The 24,234-nt window shown below is 43.0% G+C and overlaps 2 protein-coding genes across 4 annotated transcripts in view; both read right to left on the bottom strand.

Moving 5' to 3' along the window:
* Positions 1-7,714, bottom strand: part of qsox1 (quiescin Q6 sulfhydryl oxidase 1) — a 33,463-nt gene extending 25,749 nt beyond the window's left edge. Inside the window, exons 1-7 of the mRNA XM_079506945.1 lie at positions 7,203-7,714; positions 4,726-4,826; positions 3,323-3,371; positions 2,840-2,942; positions 2,563-2,653; positions 2,045-2,190; positions 116-250 (exon numbers count right to left, since the gene is read on the bottom strand). Coding sequence (XP_079363071.1) covers positions 116-250; positions 2,045-2,190; positions 2,563-2,653; positions 2,840-2,942; positions 3,323-3,371; positions 4,726-4,826; positions 7,203-7,491 — 914 coding nt within the window. The 5' untranslated portion in view covers positions 7,492-7,714. The remainder of the gene's footprint in view (positions 1-115; positions 251-2,044; positions 2,191-2,562; positions 2,654-2,839; positions 2,943-3,322; positions 3,372-4,725; positions 4,827-7,202) is intronic.
* Positions 7,715-8,196: 482 nt separating this feature from the next.
* The window catches only part of cep350 (centrosomal protein 350), a 44,197-nt gene continuing 28,159 nt past the window's right edge, over positions 8,197-24,234 (bottom strand). For 2 of the 3 annotated variants that reach the window (XM_079506785.1, XM_079506784.1), the window contains exons 26-38: positions 23,760-23,923; positions 21,058-21,180; positions 18,516-18,745; positions 17,725-17,927; positions 16,993-17,140; positions 16,260-16,420; positions 15,905-16,005; positions 15,660-15,730; positions 13,598-15,489; positions 12,558-13,106; positions 12,096-12,242; positions 11,877-11,999; positions 8,197-11,213 (exon numbers count right to left, since the gene is read on the bottom strand). In XM_079506785.1, the coding sequence (XP_079362911.1) occupies positions 11,046-11,213; positions 11,877-11,999; positions 12,096-12,242; positions 12,558-13,106; positions 13,598-15,489; positions 15,660-15,730; positions 15,905-16,005; positions 16,260-16,420; positions 16,993-17,140; positions 17,725-17,927; positions 18,516-18,745; positions 21,058-21,180; positions 23,760-23,923 (4,080 nt within the window). In that variant the 3' untranslated portion in view covers positions 8,197-11,045. The remainder of the gene's footprint in view (positions 11,214-11,876; positions 12,000-12,095; positions 12,243-12,557; positions 13,107-13,597; positions 15,490-15,659; positions 15,731-15,904; positions 16,006-16,259; positions 16,421-16,992; positions 17,141-17,724; positions 17,928-18,515; positions 18,746-21,057; positions 21,181-23,759; positions 23,924-24,234) is intronic. The other variant, XM_079506786.1, reaches the window with a different exon arrangement.

Raw genomic sequence — 24,234 nt, forward strand, 5'->3', positions numbered from 1 at the left:
TGCAATGATAAGCAAATGAATGAACGAATACTGTAAGCAGTGATGAGTACCATGTGAGAAGATGGCAGATAGTGAGACTTTAAACATGGAATTTCAGACACGGATTGCGCTTCACCTGTTAAAAGGCCTCCACGGTTCTTCTGTGTTGTTCTTGAGCAAGTCTATGGTTACTGGCTTGGGCTTCCCCGACCGCAGTACTCCTGGGAGCCTCTGGAGGGCGTAGGAGTAGAAGGTACGAGCCTCGATCTGACTGGGGGACAGAAGAGCAAACATCGTTGTCATGCATGAAAACAAACTGGCATGGAGCTCTGTTAGTAGTCGTAGAGGCTAAAAGCACTGATACAGGACAAAGGTTAGGTTAGTGCTTTGGATAAGAAGATTCATCCAACTGGCACAGAGAGTGTGCACTGCAAACAACATGGAAACCATAGAAACAGTGTGTGCAAGTGAACATCCAATTATATAAAAAATATGTTGTTGTGCTGCGTGCACATACAGTATAATGTGCAGACATGAATATACAGTACACACACAATTGTGCACGTGCGCACACACACACACACACACACACACACACACACACACACACACACACACACACACACACACACACACACACACACACACACACACACACACACACACACACACACACACACACACACTTTGTGTATAGTGGTGAGCAGATGGTGCCAGGCCTAGGTGGAATAAAGAGATTGTGATCTCTGGCCATTTAGCCCTGCGAAAACTGGCAATGGAACAATAGACATCACTGTCCCCTCTTCCTTTCAACTCCCCCCCCCTACACAGAGAGAGAGAGAGAGAGAGAGAGAGAGAGAGAGAGAGAGAGAGAGAGAGAGAGACAGAGCAAGAGAGAAAGAGTCATTAAACTAAAAAAGATGGTAATAACGACGATTGATATCGCAGGCCCAAGTTCGTGTGCAAAAAGCCAGGCACTCAATTACACCTGAATGCCTGGTGGGACTGTACAGATGTGTGTGGGGGAGAGCCATTCATCCTGGGAGGCCCCCAGGGGCCCGTAGGCACGCGTCAGGGTGGGCCGGGTTGGACTGGAAACGTTCACCTGGGACATGCACACATTATATGCATGACGGATGTGAGACGCCTACATACAGCCACATACACACACATATGCATGCACGCACGCACACACAAGCACGCACGCGCACACACACGCACACACCTCTCTCTCTCTCTCACAGGATCAATCAGACATTCAGCGATGATCACAGGCCATCTGTCGCCGTGTGCGGCTGGGGATTGTTTGGCAGGTGAAACCAGAAAAGTAATGCCATTGTTTTCATGCAAGAAATTAAAAAACCTCCGCTCTGTACACTGATGGAGATGATGGGGGTTGGAAGGGTGAGCTGAGGGGGGGCATAAATAAATAAATCAGCAATAAATCATTTCCTTTTTTGCATTTGTCAACTAAAAAGAGCCCTCTTTGCATGCCAAGTTATTGAAACGCAGCAAACAAAGCGGCATAAACAGCGGATGAATTTGCGGGGTGAGGACTGATCAGCAAGGCTTTATAATCATAAATAATGGGAGTAATCTTGAATCTCTGATCCCATTAAGAGGCCAGATGTTTAAAGATATTCTCATGAATGGGGCTTAGATAATGAACCTAAGATGAAGCTTTTCAAGGCAAGCAGAGCTGTTAAACAATGTGAACTGAAGAAGGATACAAACTTGGCGGTCTGTGTGCATCAGGTCAATCACAATGCAACAACATTGACATGTTGGTATGCTGTTGAATCATCTAGTCGTGCAGTTTGTAGGCGTACTTAGGCTTAGGCGTGCGATTATATGGCTCAACTATACGGTCATTCCATGCCTGATTTAAACTTGGTTATCACGTCGTGCACCAAGCGTAGCTGATCTACAAGCTCACAACGGGCCACACTGCGACGTGTTGTGAGCATGTAGATCAGCTATTTTCGGCACGCCACACTGGCACTGATGTTGAAGTTTAACGTTTAACCATCATAGTCACACCACGTTAGATCCCATTGCTACTCACACTTTCAGCCTGGTGAAGTTCCCTCCAGGATAGTAGAGGTAACACGAGGGGAACTCGGTCACTCCAAGTTTGGTTACCAGACCTTCCTCAGTGCTCAGTACCCTTCGCACTGCAATGTTCTCAAACTGTAAGAGGTCCAGTGTTACCTGTAAAGATATCGTACAAGCGCACGCGGCACACACACACACACACACACACACACACACACACACACACACACACACACACACACACACACACACACACACACACACACACACACACACACACACACACACACACACACACACACACACACACACACACACACACACAGTACATTGTTTATTTTAAAGCAAATTCATATAATTTTCACTACTGACCCAGCTTATCATGTGGGTCACGGGTGCTATGCAAAGCGAGATAATCATATCTTTCAACATTTTTGTAAGTGTCTAGTCCTCCAGCTAACCAGAAAGAATTCACATTGTGGGCAAGGTTGGAATGCAGAGGCTGGAAGGTCGTAAAGTAACGCTTACCTCTCTGCCCACGTAGGAAGTAGACTCTTCAAAGATCAGAGCCAGGCGTTCCACAGTGTTTGTCTCAAAGAAGCTGTCAATTTCTGCTTGGCTGTGGAGTGAAGAGAAAAGAAATGCATCACACTGGGATGGAATGGACATGAAAAGGAAGTGAACTGAGGTTCAGGAGGAAGGACTGCACTTGATCATGCCACATGTTGGGTCCGATGCCGATCCCAATTTTGGTACATTTGTTCTGTAGTGTACACTCCCTACAGTGAGGCTGTGAGTGTGTTACCTAGTTGGCTCCAGTGGAGGGCAGGCCGGGGGCCAGGGCTCCTCATGAGTCTCCATCTTGTCTATGATGCTCTGACGGAGGCCTCTCACCTCACGAGGAAAGCCTGGGGGGTCAGAGGGGACCGTAAGAACAATGCAGACGTACAATGGCGTGAGGCCTGTTTCTATGCAGTCATAGTACAAGCTGGAAATGCAGATTTTACTGTGTCTTGATATATGTCTTGATATATGTCTTGATATATTGTGGAACTATAAGTCCCACACTATAATGTGAACACTTTGTCCAACACTTTTCAAAACAGAGTTATAAAAAGGGATTTATAGGCAATAAACCCAAATAAAAGCACAATAAAACAGTAATAATAAAAAGAGAACAAAAAGGGACGGAGGAGACGCTCTTTATTGAGAAATTAGTTGGCGAGTGGCGACTTGGCGTCAATGGAAATATTAATTTGTTTAATTGCTTCATTGCGTGAACTATTACCTTTATAAGTCAGTCCAGTAGAATCACTCTTGGAGTATGCATTGAAGAACTATCAAGTTAGAAAAGTTGAAGTGAAAGCGGAAGAGAGAGAGAGAGAGTGGGGGGTGGGGGATGGGTGGAGGTGAAAGGAAGGAAGTTGGAGAGGGAGAAATGAGATTAGAAGGTTGGCTACCTTCTCACATAACCCAGAAAAAAGCTAAGTCTTATTGTGTGTTGTGTTGGTAGGTAGAAGGGGACAGGCCTCCTCTCTTTCCCACCCTGACCCCCTTAAGTCCTTCTTTTAGTCCAAATCGACTGCAGCTGTAGCAGCTCCCTGGTGAATTCAAACTGAAGGAGCTCTTTCATCCGACTTTCGCTGGATGACAAGAGAGGGAGAGCAGCCCTGGGCACGGAGAAGAGAACTAGCCGACTCTATCTTTACACACAGACTATTGCTGACTAATCACTATGTGCCGAAGTTTAAAGAAGAAGCTTTTCTGCCATGTTTGCTGCTGATCCTGCAAAAGATGTCTGTCTGCTGAGAACAGGTTACTTCATCTATCTACCCTTTATCCAATCTGCATCCGCGCCATCACATACCATTCCAAGGAAGGATTGATCAAGCAGTGTTCAGTGTTATATTAAAATACAGAATCATCCATATCAGGCATAGTAAAACATATTAAAAAAAACTACAGTCTCACTAAATTGCAAGAACTTTTGTTTACTACGAATAAGAAATTCCATGCTTGTGTAATTCTTGTGGTGACACAAGTGACACTTCCACCCTAGCCAATGAAAGGTATGCAGATCTCATGCCAACAGAATTTCCCAATGCCCTGCTACACAATGAGGCACAGAGCTTGGACTGATTGGTAAGCTGTTTACAGGCAACGGTATTGTTGTCAGATTATTGGCACAATTTATGTGTCACACCGCTGCCAAAAGAGGAAATATTACTTAATATCTCCTCTTAAATATTACTTAATATACTGTTGTTTTTATGCACTTGCACTGTACTACGTGCCGGGAGTGTTGTTTAAGTAGACATACAGACCAATACAATGACGAACTGAAAGGTTTTAGACATGCTCAAATTAGTGCTGGGCCATATATATATATATACCTGGTCTCACAACAACCTGACGTGAGACCAGATATCGACAGGGATTTTGGTTATCGTACCATGATACAGTTTAAATATCGTCTTTTACTGGTCTTAAATGCTGCATTACAGTATATATGGAGGCATGGGGTGACGGACGGACGGACTGACTGACGGGAAATGCTCATAGTAAATGCGAACTGCGGTCGCAATAAATATTGTCACATTACCAATAGAAGTTAAAGTCTCATAAGGACAAAAACATGTTTCGCCCACCATGCGTCATCATCATTCAACAAGGTGACTGTTTAATGCTGACCTTCAGAGTAGGGTACCCCCTGACGCCAAAGCTGGAGCAGACTCTTCTGTTTTCATCTATAGCACAGTCTATGGCAGCCAGCTCCACTGCAGGCTTCCACTCTGAGGACAGGAGAGAGAAAATATCTGGATACTTTAATACTTTAAAGAACAGAAGAGGGAAAAGATCACTATACTCTAATCTACTGTTTCCCAAACAGTTGGTCACGGACACATTTTTATAGGTCCCTTTATTTTTTGTTTACTACCTTTTTGTTTTTAAATTATTATTATTTTAAAACGTAAAAAATAAGCATTTCCAAAAAAGCTAACATTGTCATGATTTAAAAACAAAATGCAATGATTTCCCCCCCCCAATAATTTCATGAAGAAATCGAGCTTTGATAAGGTTATCAAAACTTAGCAATTATCAATTAATGAATGAATCAATAATTCCCATCCCTAGTCAATATAGCAACATGTCAATACTCATATCAGACAAATGCATGTAATTTTGGGCGCTGGGATGAAATTGTACTACCACTTACTTATAATGCATTGTGATATTTGGTAGCTGGTAAGTGCCTATAGATGTCTCCACTAGACCTAATAGATATTGTTTTGGTACAGCCTATCTTGTTAATAATAATAATCTTTATTGTCCCGAAGGACTTCACAGTCTGTTCAAACACCCACATCAAAAACAACACATACTGTAGCACATAACACCAAGACATTCAGTTGTCCTTGGAGCAGCCACAGTATAACGAACTATGAGTTTTGCCTTCTGCTCTTGGCAGAACTGTACCGCACCACTGAAGTTATTGTACTTCTCCTCATATCATGTACATAAAGCATAAACATCACCACCTAGAGAATATTGTCTCTCCCATTTGCCTCATCGATTGTTGATTGATCCAGAATTCCATGACAGCGCATACCACGTAAAGGCTCTAATGCTCGTCTGCGGGTTAGATTCCTGAGCCGGATGACCTTTGCTGTGTGTCATGCTCTCTCCCTTGTTTCCTGTCACTCTAAAACTGTACTGTCCAAATAAAGGCAGAAAAGCCCACAACATACCTGTAAAATGCATTTACTTTTATAGTACTTTCTTGCCTTGGTGAATAAAGAGATTATTACTATATTGTCAGGGACATTTCTTCAACAATACAAATTGGACATTGTTTATCATCTTTAGCACCGTTAACCGCAGGGCTCTAAGTATGGCAATGTCAGTCAGATGGGGGGGGGGGGGGGGGGTCTTATAACTTGCTGAGCACATCCATGTTCCCCGGATGATGAACCCTATGCTAATTTCGGGGATCCTGTGCCATTCCTGTAGTCTAGCATCCCACCTGACCTAGGCCACAATTTCTACTTTCGACAAGATGTCTCAAAAAGCCAAAATGGGCAGATTGCCATGAAACCTGCCCATCCAGAGGGTTTGTTGGAAACTACTGACTGGATTGCCACAGAATTTGCTGTGCACTTCATTTTCTCCCAGTGGATGAGCCCTACTCATTTACGAGTGGGCAGGGGGCTTTTAAAAAAATATCTTGTTGGATAAAAGAGTCAAGAAGGTGTCACTGGTGGAGATTTACACAAAGTCCTGCCCTTACTAGGATTACATTGTATCAAACCTCCTCAAGACATGATCATGATTTGGTCTTATTAATCCAACAGGTTGCATTTATCTCCATATTTGTGCTACTGACAGTCGTTCCAAACCATGGGCTGGTTACAGTCTAGAGTGCATAGAGAAATTTGACAGCAAGCCAAGAGACATCTCTTTCCTCACTCTCATTTTATTGTTCTCTCTCCCCCCCCCCCCCCCCTCTCTCATAGGGCCGAAATGCCCCATGACCATGTCAGGCCTCCTGCCAAAGTCAAAGATATAAAACTGTGGCCAGTTCTATCACCCCAATTATATGAGAAATCCCATATCTCTGTGATATTTCTCTTATAGGCAGCAGCGGAAGCAATTTTCCAAAAGTATTCTCATGAGATTCCATGATAAGATGGTATGATACATAAAGTATGGGACAGAACATTGTGAACTACTAAATCAGATCATATGCCCCAATAAACAGACTACAGCCCTGTAGAATGGAAAAGCCTAGCTTGGAAATCTGATTGGCTGCTCTTATTGTTGACATGCAGCAGACGCAGGAAACAGTATGCAGCCACAACAACAGTTGCAAGTTCACATGTAACGTTGCAGGAATATTGACACTGTCACCAGGATTATTTGCCTTTATCGTTTTTGCATAACAATAGCCTACCAATGCACATGCCATATCGACATCATATCATGTTGACTGTTGTTAATGATACATATTTGAAGTTGAACACGAGATAGTAAGGCAACATAATAGCCTAATAATATAGGCTACAAGTATTTTACTAGGCTACTTTATAGACATAAATTATGTATGCACAGTAAAATGAATTCAATTCTTAAGCTTTTCCAGGCTACCTCGTGGAAGGATTCATACCAACCTTTGATATCTCTTGCAAGACTTTTGTAAGTGGGAGAAAACGCAACGCAGTGACCGCACCAGGAGGCATAGAACTCCACTACTATAGCAGCTGTGTTATTAAACAATACGTCCACATTGTCCGGGGCTAAAATCAAGACCTGATCGGAGGCGGTATACAGTCCGGCTTCGGCGGTGTACGGAAAAACGAAACAAAGACACAGAAAGCCCGTAGATATGAACAACTCTGTTGGAATTATGATATTCCCCGTATTAAGCCGAGACGTGGCACGGCCGCGTCGCCGCGCCATCTTCGACTCGCTGACAGTGTGTCGAGTCGACGCACCAACTTTCAGGCTCAGCCACTGTGTCAGTCAGACTCCGAAAAGTGATACAAAAACTTCTCTGCCTCTGGCCAACCTTCCAGTGCCCTCCCCCTGGCGGACTTCATAAACTAGTCAGAGGAGATAAAAGCTGAAAGTTCGCAACTAGACAGCCTGGATACTAAACAAAACAATGGGAGTCAGACGTCAGTGTGTGTCAGTCAGTTTAGGTAACCACATTGACCATTAAAGACCGATGACGGTAAGGCTACAGGCTCTGCAAAAGTGCCATTGAGAGAGGGGGGCGGGAACTTCGGGAGTCACTTGGATGATTTTCCACATAAAATTAACCAATTCCAAAATGGCTCTAATTTGTTTATCTAATTTTATGAACTTGTGCATGTTATATATTAGTGCTTTATGGCTGCTTTGTTAAACAGCCTGCAGCTCTTTCCCCTTCCATTAGCCTACCTACCTTGAATAAATATTGACATTGTGACATGGCCAAATAAAACACTTTCACGATCCTACCTGATGTAGTGTCTCAGTAGTTTGGGGGGGGGGGGGGTCTCAAAATGGGTTTCAATGTCCTGGACAATCATTTATTAAACTACAACTATTAAATTATGACTGAGTTACAAGTCTGGCAGACCCATATTTGTCCCATATGAACCTAGATGAAACAATTAAGAGTCAGAAATAATGAAAGCTTTATTTACAATCTCAAAGTTAATTTTAGTTAACAAATATATACTATGTACATATTTGCAAAGTGAACAGTGATTATTTTACAACAATTATTCGGGTTACAGTGAACAGTAATTCAGATTGGACAGAAGACTGCTGAAATATATTTACACCCATAAAAGAATTGTACAAGTATTCAAGTGCACTACCCGCACACTCTGAGCATTATAAATATTCAAAAACATTGCAAAAGATGACGTTTTCTATGTACTTTACTTAATTTGATTATCAAATCATTTGTGCCAGTTATTGTTTTAGAATCAATTGACAGTCTTTTGAAAGTTTAAGGAGAAGCTGCTCCATGGCATAGACTTGTTTCCTGAAGTTAACCATATTTTAATAAAATGGGGGAAATCAGCATTGTTTCATTTGACTATCAAGTCACACCATAGGAGCAACTTTTCACTCTCTACAATACATAATTCAGTTTCAAGCCTCATTGCAATTTCCCACTAATCTTATTCACAAACTACAGCAAAAGGCTAGGTTGTCTGGTCTATGCAAAGGCAACAATGTACAGTACAGAACATGACCAAATACTGCATAGTTAGAAAAAAATGGAAAACAATTTGTTCCCATCTACAATCAAATCAAGTAGTAGACAATCCTAGACTTAGAGAATTTGCAGTAAAGCCTTTTGAGAAAACATTTCTTGGGTACTAGTCATGTCACTGTTACAGGTACAAATGCCTACAGAGCAGATGCCTAAGTCATTCAGCATGTGGAGGTTGGTATCAAAAGGTACATTTACAGACAGCCTAATTTATACTCTGCAGTATGATGTGATGGAGTATAAATTAAGCTTTAAGTTTACAGTTTAAATACAGACACATTAGCCTCGAGTAAAACAAACACAAGTAGGAGGACTTGAAAAGACTGATAAGTCTTTTGTCTTAAGGTCACTTTCTCTCTAAAAAAAAACAGACAGTACGGGTTAACAAGCATCGTCACACATGCTAAAAGGTTGTACAAGTCACAGTATTCTTCTTGGATCAAAGTAGTGAAAAGAGCAGGACCAAAATAAGGCCTTGAACATTAGCTGTTGACTACTTGGTGCTTACACACCCCATCAAATCTATGACCAACTGCCCATTTGGGCACGTACAGCACGTACGGTGAAATGTACGTGCGGAATGAACAGTACGTGCTAGTTCCTGATACGGTACATGAATCACCTGGCAGCTTCGCTCGGAGACAAGGATAATGCAAATAGAAAGTCACTATTTCTGAGTCACTGGCCGAACATCGCATTTTCAATGCTAAATTTGTCAGACTGAGTCGAGGAAAAAAGGCAAATGAGGAGCGTATGAAAGGAGACATATTCAACAGAACTATACTTAGGTAGAGGCTGGCTCATAAGGCTGAAATGTGATGTAGCTGGAACACAGTTAAAGGGAAAAGTTGTCCTTAAAGCATCAATGACACAAAGGTAGTAGAAATCCATTGAGACAAAAGGTTTAAAAGTTTGAGATATTAATTATGGTCTGTTATTGTGGTGATGCTACTCTAGGATGAAAGTAATACAGTATGTCAAAATCCTACTACTAAACTGAAATAGGCACTTTAACTGAAAGACAGAACTGAACTATGTTCAGAGCATTAGCCATTACACTAGCCATTGTTGTCTTTTTACGGTCATTTCAAAATAGCTGCAGAGCCAATTTGTGCAGCCATATTTAGATGTGGCATACAGCAACCTAGTACAAGTACATGATTGGCTGCTGATAAACCAGGTCCAATGACATTTCAGCAACAGCAAAAAACGTAAATGAGATGCCCGTGGTTAATGTCTGCTGATGCTTATATTGTCTGGTTTCTCCATTTGTTGGAGGTGTGTACAACACAGCAAGGCTCAAATTATATTGTACTATATAATTCTAAAATTATTCTATAATAAAGCCTATTCTCTCCAAGTTGGTGACCAACTAGACATTCGTGGATGGTAACAAGAGACATGGTTGAGAACAGCTTAATTTACTAGCTAATATTTCTGTACTTAAATATTAAATTAATTAATAGTTTCTTTAGCCTTTTCTCTCTGCTTAAAATAACATTCTTTTTACCCTCTTATACAATGTATTGCCATGTCCACATTCACATTACTCTTTGTGCTTTATTAATTTCATTTTGCTTTACAAAGTGTTAAACTAATCTTTGTTTTCTACATGTTGACAGCAAGATAACTTAAAAAATGTCCTTTATGCTCTAATCAAATATTTCCCCAATAATAAATATTCAGATGGCAAAATATTTGATACAATAAAATCTGTTCTGTGCGTCGCTCCCATATATTTTTATCTGCTCTTCCATTGCTTTCTTGAAACATATTTGTCGAAATATGCAACGCAAACTACAATGGCTCTTCTATTCTCCAGTGGACATTACAATACAGTTTGCCATGGAGCAGTCAACTTAGCAGCATTAATAAACCTAAACACAAACAAGAAGCACAGTTCACTTCATCAACAAGTCTACTTATTTCGCAACTGGTACAGTTCGGGAGGTGAACCAGGGAACGAGAGTATTTTAAGGTTTTAGAAGGCTGGATTGATCAAGAGGTGTTTTGTGTGTAAGACAGAGTGACGTGGTTACTACACATTCTGCTGTCAGCTGGAGTGGATTCAGCAGGTTCAACACTGACCATGTCACATGTAGAAAGGTTCCATTAGGAGCTGGACAGCTAAAGAGGTAACGGTTGGGACTGAAAGGCATCTGGAGGTTGCTGTTGGCACATCAGCTACTGGAAGCCCTAGCTGTGGTACGTGAGCTGGAGGGGTTTGTCAGCGAAAAAGCTCTCAGGAGAGGGTGTCTCTTTTAGCTCTGTTGTCGTAGATTTGTGTCAAAGCGTCTGCAGTGTCCTTCAGCAATGTGTCAAAGATGCTGTCTGCCAGCTGCATCTTGACAAACAGCTCGTCTTCATCGTAGTTGACCCACTGAGCCTCTTCCTCATGGAGCTCCTGAACCTACGAGACACACCAGGGTTAACAAGCACATGAAAACACTAAGTGAGATTCAAATGTATACAAGTATTACAGCAAAATAAAATCTCATGACTGAACATTTTTGTATGACCAAGTCCTATTGTGCGATTTGTGGAACATTATGAAGGAGCCCCCCACACTAGTGCCGTTTCCTAAACAATTAACACATTATGTAAAATTATGATGTTTTAGTAATATAGTTCCTGCTGTTCTACATACTGCCAAACAGGTGAAAGAAATCACAGATTGAGGCTTTAACCTTAGCTTTTATATGAAATATCTGAGAATATTGTAGAAATCAGTTGTGGCAACTGAAAACTTGTATAAATGAATGTGTATAAATACTAAGAAAACGGAATTGCTGTAAATGTAAAGTTGTATGTATTACGTTTCAAGATTCAACTGGTATACTGGCAGCAGTAGAATCACTAAATGACCAGTTCAATCCCTGTGGATTTGTGTTGAGGTGTCCTTGTCAAAACAAAGAGGTTGGTGCCTTGCATGGTTTCCTCTGCCTTTGGTGTGTGGATGGGTGAATAATGCACACTGCAAAAGTGCTTTGCATAAAGGCGCTATATAAATGCACCATTCACAGTGGATATCATACTTGACTCAAAGGAAAAGACAATAGAGTTCTACTCTTACCAGTATGTGATCTACTCGGTCTCGTTTCTTCCTGCCAAATTTGAGCATCTTCTGCCAGTCAGACTTCTGGTTGTGGTCTTTCTTCAGACCGTAAAGCTTCAATACTTCTGTTGCCACGAATTCCTGTTCAAGAAATTATCATACAAAGTTCAGCCGAATACTTCACACACCTGTAAATTATACTGTATGTATCCAAAGCTGTGAGAATATTTGACTTGCCTGGACTTTGGTGATGTCTCCAGCAGCCTTGACCTTGTGGAAGTATGAGGAGCTGACCCGCCGAGGTTTCACCCATTGTGGCTGATCGACGTTGGGGTCTTCAGCGTAGATATCCTGGAGGATCTCCCACGTCAGGTCATACACAGCCTATAGACAGATTTAGAGAAATATATGCAACAGTGATTGGTCTTCAAACAAACTAATTCATTTTAAACATCATTCTTATTTAAGCTGCTTCAATTCAAATGTATTAAAGTGTCAAATCACAACAAGTTGACACAGTACATGTAGTGCAGAGACCCGATAGTCCCACCCTGAGTAAGAAATTGAATTTAAAATGTATTTCAGCTAAATGGGGGGTATTGATCCAATCCACAACATAAAAAAGAGCAATAGTCGGCTTTGACTAGCTCCAATCTGCAAACTCGGCGTCATTCTTGTCGAGTGAGAAACAAGCTTCACCTGTCTGTAGCTCCGGATGCAGAGGGCCTCCTGATCTTGCCCACTGGCTTCTTTACCCAGATACTCCTGTGAGGGCTTTGGGACGGGCAGCCCCGCCAGGGTCGGTGTGCCCTGTTTCACCAGATGACAGCTGTCCCAGATCTCCTGTGTGGCGGTGTGGACCAGCTTCTCCACCTCTGACGCAGAGTGGGGCACCACCATGGCGGGCTGCTCAGGCAGCCTGGGGGGAAGAGGAAGGGGCAGCTCTGGCCTGGGTGGAGTCTTGACCTGATGCTCTCCGCCTGTAGCCATGCCACCCAGGGCTGCTACTACAGATGACCCAGACATCCCTCCTCCTCCACCTCCCAGCCTCTCTTCCTCCTCCTCCTCCTCCGCCTCCCTCCGTTTCTGTTCGCGTCTCTGCTGTTCCCGGCGGGAGCTGAGACCAAAGTCCTCGTCGAACCAGTCCTGATCGTCGCCCAGATCGTCCAGCAGTTCGCGGCTCAGTTCCAGCTCCGCTAGACGCTTGGCGAGCTCTTCTTGACCACTGGGCCCCAACACTGGACTTTCCTGTCAGGAAAATTAGAAAGAATACAATGAATCTTGTTCTCTATATTTATTTGAAGGGTCACTAGAGTAGAATATATCATTTCTCCAATAGTGCCATTATATTGTTAATTAAGGATAATTGTGCTTTTGATCTAATCCGAAGAGTCTCTTACTGATTAAAAGTAGTTAAAAAAAAACAAAGTTCAGCCAATTCAATAAAGCCTGTCAACATAGAAAAGAGTCGTCATATGGACTTTGGATGTACATAACCTGCAAACTGAGAGGGGGTGGGGACTGAACAAACAAAAACAAACTTTTCATGTTTATTTAAGGCTACAAACACAATCCAGGACTCATTTATCTATTTAAGGCAACAAATACCGCCCAGGGCTCATTTTACATTTTATTATAACCAATATCTGTATGGTAGAGAATGTTAATGTCAATATTACTAGAACATCTGCAGTGGTTGGAGGTGCTCTCTACTCTTCCATTTAGAAACGTGAACTCACCGTTCGGTTGCACAGTTCTGGGGATGACAACTCCTCCTTGTCAGCCTCCAGGAAGAAGGGCAGACCGTCCTTCTGTGCCACTGGAGAACGTCTATCTGCCTCCTCTTCATTTTCACTGAACAGGTCTCCATTCATCTGGTTGGCAGCTGCGATTTTCTGCTCTTTGGCTTTCTTAATTTCAGTGACCTGCTTTACAGCATCTTTTAAAAAGTTATTGAGGATCTTGTCGGCGAAAGCGCCAAGCACGTTTCCGTCGTCTCTCTCTGCCCTCTTCCGATCCTGAATGATGTCTCTCGAGTCATCGGCAGGAATCATAGAGTCTTTCTCTTCAGCAAGAGCCTTGGAGCTCTGCTTCCCCTGGCCTAGCTCGTCCATGTCAGAGATGAGGAGGGTGGTTGGTACATCATCAAACTCAAACATGATGTCGCGACTACCTCCGTTATGCACCGGATGCCCAGATTCTATGTGATTATGCAAGCCAAGGTGGGCCTTCCACGTCAGAGACAGAGAGGTCAGGTTATTTTGGTGGTTAGCTGGATATTCAACCTCATCAGCAGGCTCTTTATCTCTGGACCTGTGATCTTCATGAATCGTTCCTCCATTCGTGCTCTTCAGATGACCTAGCTGCCGTTTCTTCTCAGCAGTCTCACGTTTATTCCCGTCTTTATCAGACAGGTCGTCAAAGAACGAGTCGTCCTCTTCTGTGGTGTCCGTGTAGGTCACATACTTCTCTGGCAACCGTGTGATTTTGTCTGGGGGAGCGAAGATACCGTGGCGCTCCTCACACTCAAAGTATACCACGCCATCGTAGGTGCCATCGTTGCTCCCTTCCGACTTATCCAGCTCCACACCAGCCCAGAACCCATTGGCAAACTTGGTTGGACCTTTGAACTTCAGTGTGCCAGGCTGAACGTTGCTGACAAGAACCCGATCTCCAATATTGAAGTTGGTCATCTGATCAGGAACAGGGGAAAGTGGCGACTGCGAAGGGGAGATGCTTGGAGAGTAGTTGGCGTTGATGTTGTTCTCCTTGGTGTCAATTCTGGAGTCATTGGTCTGGCTATGGAGTTCTAGTAGCCTTCCAGAGTGGTGGCTATCACCATTGACTGCAGAGTGGTCACTCAGCAGCTCCTCAGCAATGTCCTCCTCCACCTCATCTTGGCTGTCATAGGCTGGGGACCCCTCCTTGGAAGCTCTGACCTCTGGACCGGATGGCGAGTCTGGAGAGGTAGGCTTGGAGCTATGGCGATTTTCCCTGGGCGATGACTCTACGGACGACTCAAAGTCATCGTTGTAACCATCTGCATCCTTAGTCAGTGGCTCCTTCTTGGAGGAGAAAGCAACTGAGTCTGGGGTGTACGAACGGCCATTTGAAGAGACACTGTCATGATGTGCTGAGGTATCTAAAGCAGCCAAATGCAACTTGCTTGAGTGGGAAACCAGAGATTTGACACCCTCTTCTTCCTCAGATATCTCCTTTGTCTTCATTTGCACATCTCTATCCAGGCCATTAGAGGGAGAATATCTGTGTTCTTCACTCTTAGATACAGCAGACACAGAGAGCTTCGGTGTGGCACTGGGTCTTTCCTCGTGGTCTAGTTTGAGAAGACATTCAGAATGCTGATCCTCAGATTTATAGCCCACTTCTACCTCAAGCTCCTCCTCAATGACCGACCTATGGTTAGACAAAACCTGGGATTGTCCACTCAGAGACCTGGCCTCCCTCGAAGCAGGCATGGAAAGACTCTCTGAGGAGAGCAGGCGTCGAAAGCCTGAGGTGGGATGCTCTGGGCTGCCGTATACTGGGGTTGGGGTAACTGTTGGTGGGTCTTCATCAGACTGCTCCTCAGCCAGTGAGGTGGATCTACTTCGACTGGGTGAGGTAAGGTCATCTGCAAACAACGAAACAGGAGAACATCCAGTTTTCAGAATGCAAATGATAAAACAAATGCTGGGAAGATCTTGAGAAATAGATGAAATGGAAAAAACTAAAATAATTATATAAGAATCCCACACACTGTAGCAGTGACTAATGGGGATCTAAATAAAGAATAAGACATACCGCCACGATCCAATGGAGAATCAGTGTAGGTCCTCTTGGTGTCTAAGGTAAGCCTTCTGCTGTCCTCAGTGCTGTGGAGGAGAAAAGACGTTTCAATTTGAACCTTTTGAAGGCTGCTGTGGTTTACATGATGAAGCCTAATTTATGACTCACTGCACGATGCGTGTCACTCAGAAATAACTGATTTATAAGCTAAAAATGCAACTCATGAATTCAGGCTCAACACGCAACACGTTGTGCAGTACCTGTGTGGGGGAGGTGCTTTGATCTGGGGTTTGGCAACAGGTGTTTTATCTGGCTCCTTGTTCAGCTCTGCCTGGGTCTTCTCTATGAAATCATTATAGGACTGTGCAGAGGAAAAAACAAAAACAAAACATTTTACCAGAGGTTAATACATACTTTGTTCATGTCTAAATGAACATGGATAAGAGATGTACTCGCGCACGCGCACACACACACACACACACACACACACACACACACACACACACACACACACACACACACACACACACACACACACACACACACACACACACACACACACACACACACACACACACACACACACACACACACACACACACACACACAATTTACCTCCAGCTGCTTCAGGAGGCTGGCTTCCTGTGCCTTCAGGCGCTCCTTGTTCCTCTTCTTCTGTTCCTTCTTCAGCTGGTACGCCATAGACTTGCGTTTCCTCAACTCTTCCTTCAGAGCCCTGATTCGGCTCTCAATGTCACTCTGGTCCGATACGGGTTCTGAAGGAATATTTACATGGTAAATCACAGTTAGAACGCTTCTGAATTGCAAAAAAGAAAGCTATCCAACTTTGTGCGCCCTGAAACACAATCAAACTGAGTTCATTTATTAGGCATGTTGCTTTGCCTCGGCCTTAACGTCTATACAACAAATAACACCAGAGAACCATTAGCATTAATGACTGAAATACTAGTTAATACAGTCCCACTGGTCTATTGAATCAATGTGAAGGTTGAAATACCAACCTGAACTGTGAATAAGCAGTGCCGATGCCATTTCTAGCAACAGTCATGGGCCTACACGACTATCCTCTGCGTGTGCTGCAATAGTGCTCTTTTCCCATCACACAGCTAAGCAGGTTAAGTAACAGGGAAGTGCTCGCATAATGCATTCCTGGCAGCATCACATTATGCCTAACCACACTGTGCCAGCAATATACTGTAGCTCCTCTCTCTCTCTCTCTGTCTCCCTCATCTTTTCATCCCATCTCCTCTGAGGCATCATGATTAACATGTAATATCTATCCATCAATTTCAAACGTTAGGGGGGCTGTTGGGGGGCTTCAACTCACCAGTCTGTGTGGCTGTGGGGGTGTCTGTGGAATGGGTTTTTGCGTCGCTGGGGGTCCGGGAGGTGGTGCAAAGCTGCATCTTGGTATTACTACCGCTGATATTTGATGGAGAGTGAGCAGTGCTGAGGCTGCCTTTGGCTGGAACAGACTGGGCAGAGTGCACACAGAGACGAGGAGAGAGAAAGAGGAGGGTTCAATCAAGATATGATGGAAATAGAGGATGATCAGATTTATGTTTGTAGTGTACAGTAACAAATAGCATATGACCCAGTCTGTGTCCCATACTCAGTGAAGAAATGCAGAGTTACTACGCCATGCAGCAGCAAAAAACAAACAATTACATACTAGTGACATTCCCATGCGTAAACCTTGTTTGAGGTATCTATTTTTAAAGCTCATTGACAAAGAGACTTGAAATTCCCCTGCAGCATCTAAACAGGATTCCGCAGTCTAAAGGGTGCTGGAGAGATTTTCAGGACAGAGATCATGTTCTCACAGAAGTAACTGTGTGTCACTGAAAAAAACACAAAAAAGCCAAACTAACTGCAACCATAAGACATAACCCTAAGAAACAATAAACACCCAAAGAACACAAACTACCTACAGGGGTTGCGCATTGATATTGCTGGTCTATAGCAACAAACATATTTCTTGGAGAAGCTCCAGAGAAAATACAAATCAACTGTATTATGGCAGAACTGTCCATGAAAAGAAGATCTCTTCCGTGCTTACTGGCTTGCTGGGTGATGGAGAGGCGGAGGTGAAGTCTTGGGTGTAGTTGTTGGAAGGGCTGCTGTGGATGGAAGCTACAGGTGTTCCAGGGACGGAGTCAGGAGGTGCTGTGGATGGACTGTCGGACACCTGGGCTGCTGACCTCTCTGTGTGAATACTGGAATCTGGTGTCGCAGAGGAGTAGTCACCCTCGCTCACACACTCTGTGGACATGGAAACAGATTGAACCACTTGACACACTGACTGCCAAGGACGTATTTCGATGCATGTCAATCCAATCGTACGGGGGGGTTACTGGATATAAATATTCTATGACTACTTGAACGGTAGTGAAATATTGCAGGCAGGGGCGGTATTATTCATTTATTTACTCAGCGGTAAATTAGTTAACGTAACCCTTCTATTTTTACTGAACTGTAGTTGGACCAAATATTTCTCTCTGCACCAAATGTAATCTACAAAAATAGCCTAAAAGGCATTGCGATGCCAAGCAGTGTGAGCTTGTAGACTGGCTGTTTTCACTAGTTTTGATAACATTTGAAAGTTCTGGAAAATGTTCAGCTATAATGGCATGTCCGAAACAGGGACGCCCGGTTGTAAGTTGTTAAAAAGTTGGACAGTCGCCTTGTTTTACGTCGTAAACTAAAGCATAAACAAGATGTTCTACTTTCTTCCGCAAAAATGCCAGATATTACACATTTTGCAGTTTATTCTCGTATAAAATATTTAAAAAATGGCTAAATTAAGATTGTTATTCTAACTTATGATGCTATTGTTGTACATGACATCACCTTTCTCGCTGTCAGTCCTGTGTTCTGGGCTGTGATGCTGGAGCTTGGAGGAGTGACCTGCGGCAGGTACGTCCCTGTCGCGGGACCTCTTGCGGTCCCAGGCGGCAAGGGCCTCCTGCTCCATCCTGCGTACCTCTGCCTCCTCCTGGTCCAGTCTCTGCTTCCACTCCAGCAGCTCCTCTGCATGTCGACGCCTCTGCATCAGCTGCTGTTCCCGCTTGGTCAGAAACCTGGAGAGACGGATGGAAACGAATGGAAGGAGAGAGAGGTGGATAGAAGAAAAAGAGGGTGGTGGTTGGACAGAGGGGTGGATGGTTGGAGGAGTGGAGGATGAGAGGAGAATAGTCAAGAGGACAGGTAGATGGGACATATGGAGGGAGGGATGGATCAAGGTGGATTGGTGGGTAAAGAGAAAACAGTTGAGAGGGGCAGGTACGAAAGTTAAGGCAGGGAGAAAGACAGGGTTGTGAGAAAAGTGGAGAGAAACGGGTATGGGGATGATTAAAGAGAGGAAGAGAAAGGGCAGAGAAGGGATAAAAACAATCAGGAAGTGTTGAGCGATTGTTACACTGCAGAAGCAAGCAGCCCCCAGCCACCCAGAAAGACGAGAACCTTTTCACTGCAAACTCAACCTCAAACCTTTGCCCCCCGGCCCCACACACACACAAACACACACAGAGATCCAATACATGCTTCCATCATGTCATTTACAAAGATAATCAATCTGATACCAAAAGGTGTCCAAGTGGCCTCTGAAAATCTTAAACAAAAAGTCATATGTATATTCACAAGACAGATCACACAGGAGAAACAAACTGTAATGGTATCCAGGTTAGAGTCATGCATCTTGTTGAAACAAAAATACATGATTCTTCGGTTTGTTGGACTCACACACACAGCCCAAACATACTATGTAAATGAGTCAATACCAGAACCAACCATACCCGTGTATACAGGAATCAATCAAGCCTCTATGCGTGTCTCTTTGGTGTGACCTTTCATTATCACTCTACTGACCAAACATAACAAAGATGAGGGGACAAAGATAGAAGTTAGGAGTGAAACAATTAATCGAATAATCGATTAATCACTCCACAGAAAATTCATGAAATAAAAGGTTTAGCAATCAGTTTAGTTGTGCATTATATCAAACAATTCTGTGTGCCATTTACAACTTAACCAAGATATTAATGCTTGTCATTGTTCCATATTATACCATCATTGTATGGTCTAAATGAATTGCATTGGTTAATCACCAATCAGACAAATCATCACATGAAAATTGCTAGTTGCAGCCCTAGATATAATTCTCTCTTAGCCAACCATGGGAAATATAGACGGATAAATCTGAATCATTTGCATGTTATCTTTCTAGATTTCATAATTCTTTGTACCGTTTTCAACACCTTGGATCTGCATTTAATTTTTTTCCTCTGCAAATAAACGGAACAAATATTGATGACCACGTTCATATAGAGGTGACTATTCAAATACAGATGTACGTTAGACAGCTGCTCTCTAAAGTGTCCTTCCACAGCTGCAAGTGCCATTACAGTGTAGTGTTATTTAGCTTTGATCTAATTTAGAGGCCCTCTTCTTGACCTAATGCATACTGATGACAGGCCAGATCCAGAGGGGCCCGGCCAGGGGCCTCTTTAAGTGTCCTAAACAAATTCTATTAGAGCCACTGGCCATCTGTACATATTAACCCATCCTATGTTACCCAATAAGAAGGCCTAGTGAAGATTTACTGGCTCATTAAATGTGCTACACAGAAACATTCGTTCTCTCTGTTCTGCTTTCTGCTACGGATGGGGTGCGATGTCTTGACTGCACAGAGACTAAACTGCGAGCAACCACGAATGGAAGGGAGTTTGGAAGAGAGATGCACTGCAACAATTCATTCATGAATTCTGGTTTTACATGACATCAGAGAGAGAAAGAGAGCGGGGAGGGGGGGGGGGGGGGGGGGGCAAGAAATAAGTCACACAGTATAAACAGTAAACACCACGTGGAAACTGGTGAAATCCCAGCATTCAAACTGAGATCACCCTCCGATAAGGAACTGTCCTATTAAAATGAACCTGACCCTTGACCTTCACATAACAGATCTGCTTCATATTCACTGTGATAATTTTTTTAAATGACTTAACTCAACTTCAACTTAACAATAGTACTTCCATGCAACCAACGTACAGTGACTTTGCATGCAGTGCCCAATTGAAAATTTTACAAATTAATAAATAATGAAACAAAATGAAAATATTTTGTGTAAATAAAGGTCAGCTCATTTCAACAAGGTGGCATTCCTCTGGTGCTTTTCACGCTTTGACTGAAACCCACTCTCAATTCAATTCTGAAGAAGAAAAAAACACCCAGACCAAAAAAATAAATAAAAATAAAATGTCCGCATCCAAGCACACTCACCCTCCCTCCCCCAAGTGCTAGTGGCTGAACACAAGCATGCTCCATGGGGCAGGGGGTGAGGCGAGGCAGGGGTGGGGGATGGAATGGGGAAGAGGTAGAGAGCACTGTACAGTACCTGACCAACTGGTTGTAGATAAAGAGCTGGAATTTGGGGTGAAGGTTGGGGAGACAGACACTGAGGGAGGCCCAGTGTTGGGCCGTGAACACAGAGAAGAAGTAGTGCACAGGAGAGCAGAGTCTACAATACACACACACGCACGCACGCGCACACACACACACACACACACACACAGTACACAAGAACAAATGTACAAGCATGCACGCACGCACGCACGCACACACATACACACACGAGACAGACATCAGAATGGCCCAGGAGTCACACACAAACAGTGTGGAAAACGAGAATAAAAACGTGATAAACAGCGAACAACAGAGAAAACAAAAAGATGGAACAGAGGACAAGCAGAAAGAAAGAGAGAGAAGAAGAAGAAAGGCATGAGTACATGTGTTTTTTTTAATACACTGAAGGTATAGGAGTCCAAGGGGTTTTTGTGGTAGCACGTTTGCATGGCTTTGTGTTCTGATGCGGTTAATGGCTCCTTTATACTTTGTCATATTATGGCTGTGTTACTCACCGAAAATACCAGATTTTCCACCATAAAACTGTTTTTCAGGACAACATTTTTGGTGAGTGACAGTCATACATTCAAGTATAATTTATGCTTAACACTTAACAGTCCTGAACCAGTTCGAACCAGTTCTTCTCAACCAGTTTGAAGATGTGTCTGCTTGCCTGCAACAGTGTCAGTCCAAGGTTTGATGTGGTTGTTGGCTAACCTTCAAGGTGACGTGGGTTCAAAGGGGGTTTCGCCAGTGACTGATACTACATTGATTAAGGATTTACAACAGATTAAAGCAACAAGGAATTTAAAAGGTGTTTTGTCAGTGACTGATTGAATCAGGAATCTCAACGCCAAGGAGATGCAGAACCTGGCTATTCATATTGTTATCATTTAGTCATTGCTTACATAACCAGTTAAGCCATACCCATAACCACTTAAGCCTGGCACATCATACGACAAGAATAGCAGATCCAAACACTCACAGTCACAAGGCATCGCAATGCAACAGGCTGTGAACTTGTAGATCAGCTATTTTCATTGTGCAACTCGAGCATACCATACGTGCATGAATGAAACATACTGTATGCCTAGGCTATTTTGTAACTCTTTTCCTATAATAGGGATGGCCGGGTTAATGTGGTTAAAAGTTATATCAATTCCAGCAGAAACCATTTACCATGATCAGGGAGAATAGAGAATGATAGGCAGAGGGGAAGGGGTTAAAAAGAAGCAACAGACTGTTTATGTACCAATGCAAACAAACAGATGCAAGATTAGAGACTTTTTGAGGTAACTTAGTTCAATTCCAGACACATGTTTCACTTCATAGCCTAAACTCTGCTAGTAATGGCTGGCTTTGTGCTTGAGAATCTGTCATGGTCAGAGTACAAACCCAGAGAAATCTAAGTCTAGTGATGGCATATAGAATTCCAAGTTGGTCCACGCTGTGACGGAAATCCTACAATTTACCATTTGTTTAGCACGGTCAAATAGATTGATAGTTGTGGGAATTAAATAATAGAAGTAAGCAGTTTGCTTGTCCACAGATGGCAAGTATGTTAGTTAAATACCGTACTATCGTATACTGATGCTAGGTTTGACATATAATACCTGCTATCCTAGTTACTTTGTAGCGCGTACTTGTTTTCTTGGCACTGTATTTACTTGACCGATTGTCGTTTGTTGACTGGAGTTCATGCCGTTTACGCTGACTGATCTTGCACTTTGTAAAATAGTTTTGGATAAGAGCGTCTGCTAAAAAATGTCAGAAGAGTCCTTTCTAAATTGAATACCATGTAGACATAGTAGTCCTAGGACATGGGTGGTGGTAACACAAATCTACATGGACCTAACCACAATGTAGGGCTAGTGGTCGTTACGAGAAATTACAAATTCATTCACAAATCACTGAAATCAGTTGATAACATCCATCTCCTGGACCTGTCTGCATGTATGTGTGCGTTACGTTTAGTACTAGAATATGGGACTGGTAGATGGCAGTACAGTTAAGGTTATACAGAGCTGAGGTAGCACTCATTATGGATGCTAGTCAAGTCTAGAGGAACCAGACGGAGCATGCTTATATTCACATCCACACCACAGCATTTGGACACCAAGAGAAAGAAAGGCAGCATTTTAGCTCCACCATACTTTTCAGCCAGACAAGACCGCCACACTGAATTCTATGATACAACCATCAGTCAAACTGGAACCACGGTACTGTAGGCACCAGTAACCAAACTCACCATTAACCTCTCAGAGTTTAGCATAGGCCATTATGCAGAAGAGCATTTTGGACTAATAACAAAATGCATTAAACCTGTATGTATTCCTACCAAAAACAGAAAAAGGGAATATTTGCATATAACGTGTTCACAAGCAAAACAGAAAAGAAAGTCCCGGGGAAGAGGCAGGCAGGAGAGCAGTACACCTGCAGTTAGCGTGGTTAATAATAAGAGATGGTGAAAATCAATAGTCACTCTGACAAACCATCTCCAAAACACAGTAGAGGAGTTGATCTATGGCTGCCATGGAGACAGCCCCTCTAGTGCATTTTATAAAGATGTCCCATAAAACAAACACATTTAAAAAAGAAAAGAAATAAGACTTTTGAGATTCCACCAGCAGAAATTGGCAAAAAGGACTGCAGAAGGAACAAGTAAAGGGTTTAAAGCAAAAAATAAAACGTTACTTTTCATCCATGTGAGAGCGCATCTTTTTCAGCTTCTGCATGATGCTGCTGGTCTCGCTGCCAGAAATAGAGAGGGGGGGAGAGGGGCTGCGGACATCACCGTCTGCCAGCCTTGTGACTGGAGAAGCAGCTTCAGATGCCGGGGTCTCGGACATGGGAGTCTCCTGAAGGATGGACAAAAACACACAAATGAACAATAATAAGACATGGGAGTCTCCTGAAGGATGGACAAAAACATTGAGGAGAGACATGTTACAGAGCTGTACAACATGGCTACTATTTTTGTTTTCTCATAAATATGGCATTTTTCAGAGATTTGTTTAATCTAAACATTTCAGGTTGAAGGGCATCCGTCTCCATCATAGTCTTAACCACTTAAGCCTGTTTGCTGTATGACGAATAGACTAAATTGCAGATCTACAAGCTTACAATGTGTCGTGACGTGTTGTGAGATTGTAGAGCTGCTGTTTGCTAT

The sequence above is a fragment of the Electrona antarctica genome, assembly GCF_951216825.1.
Source record: "Electrona antarctica genome assembly, chromosome: 7".
In the NCBI taxonomy this organism is placed as follows: domain Eukaryota; kingdom Metazoa; phylum Chordata; class Actinopteri; order Myctophiformes; family Myctophidae; genus Electrona; species Electrona antarctica.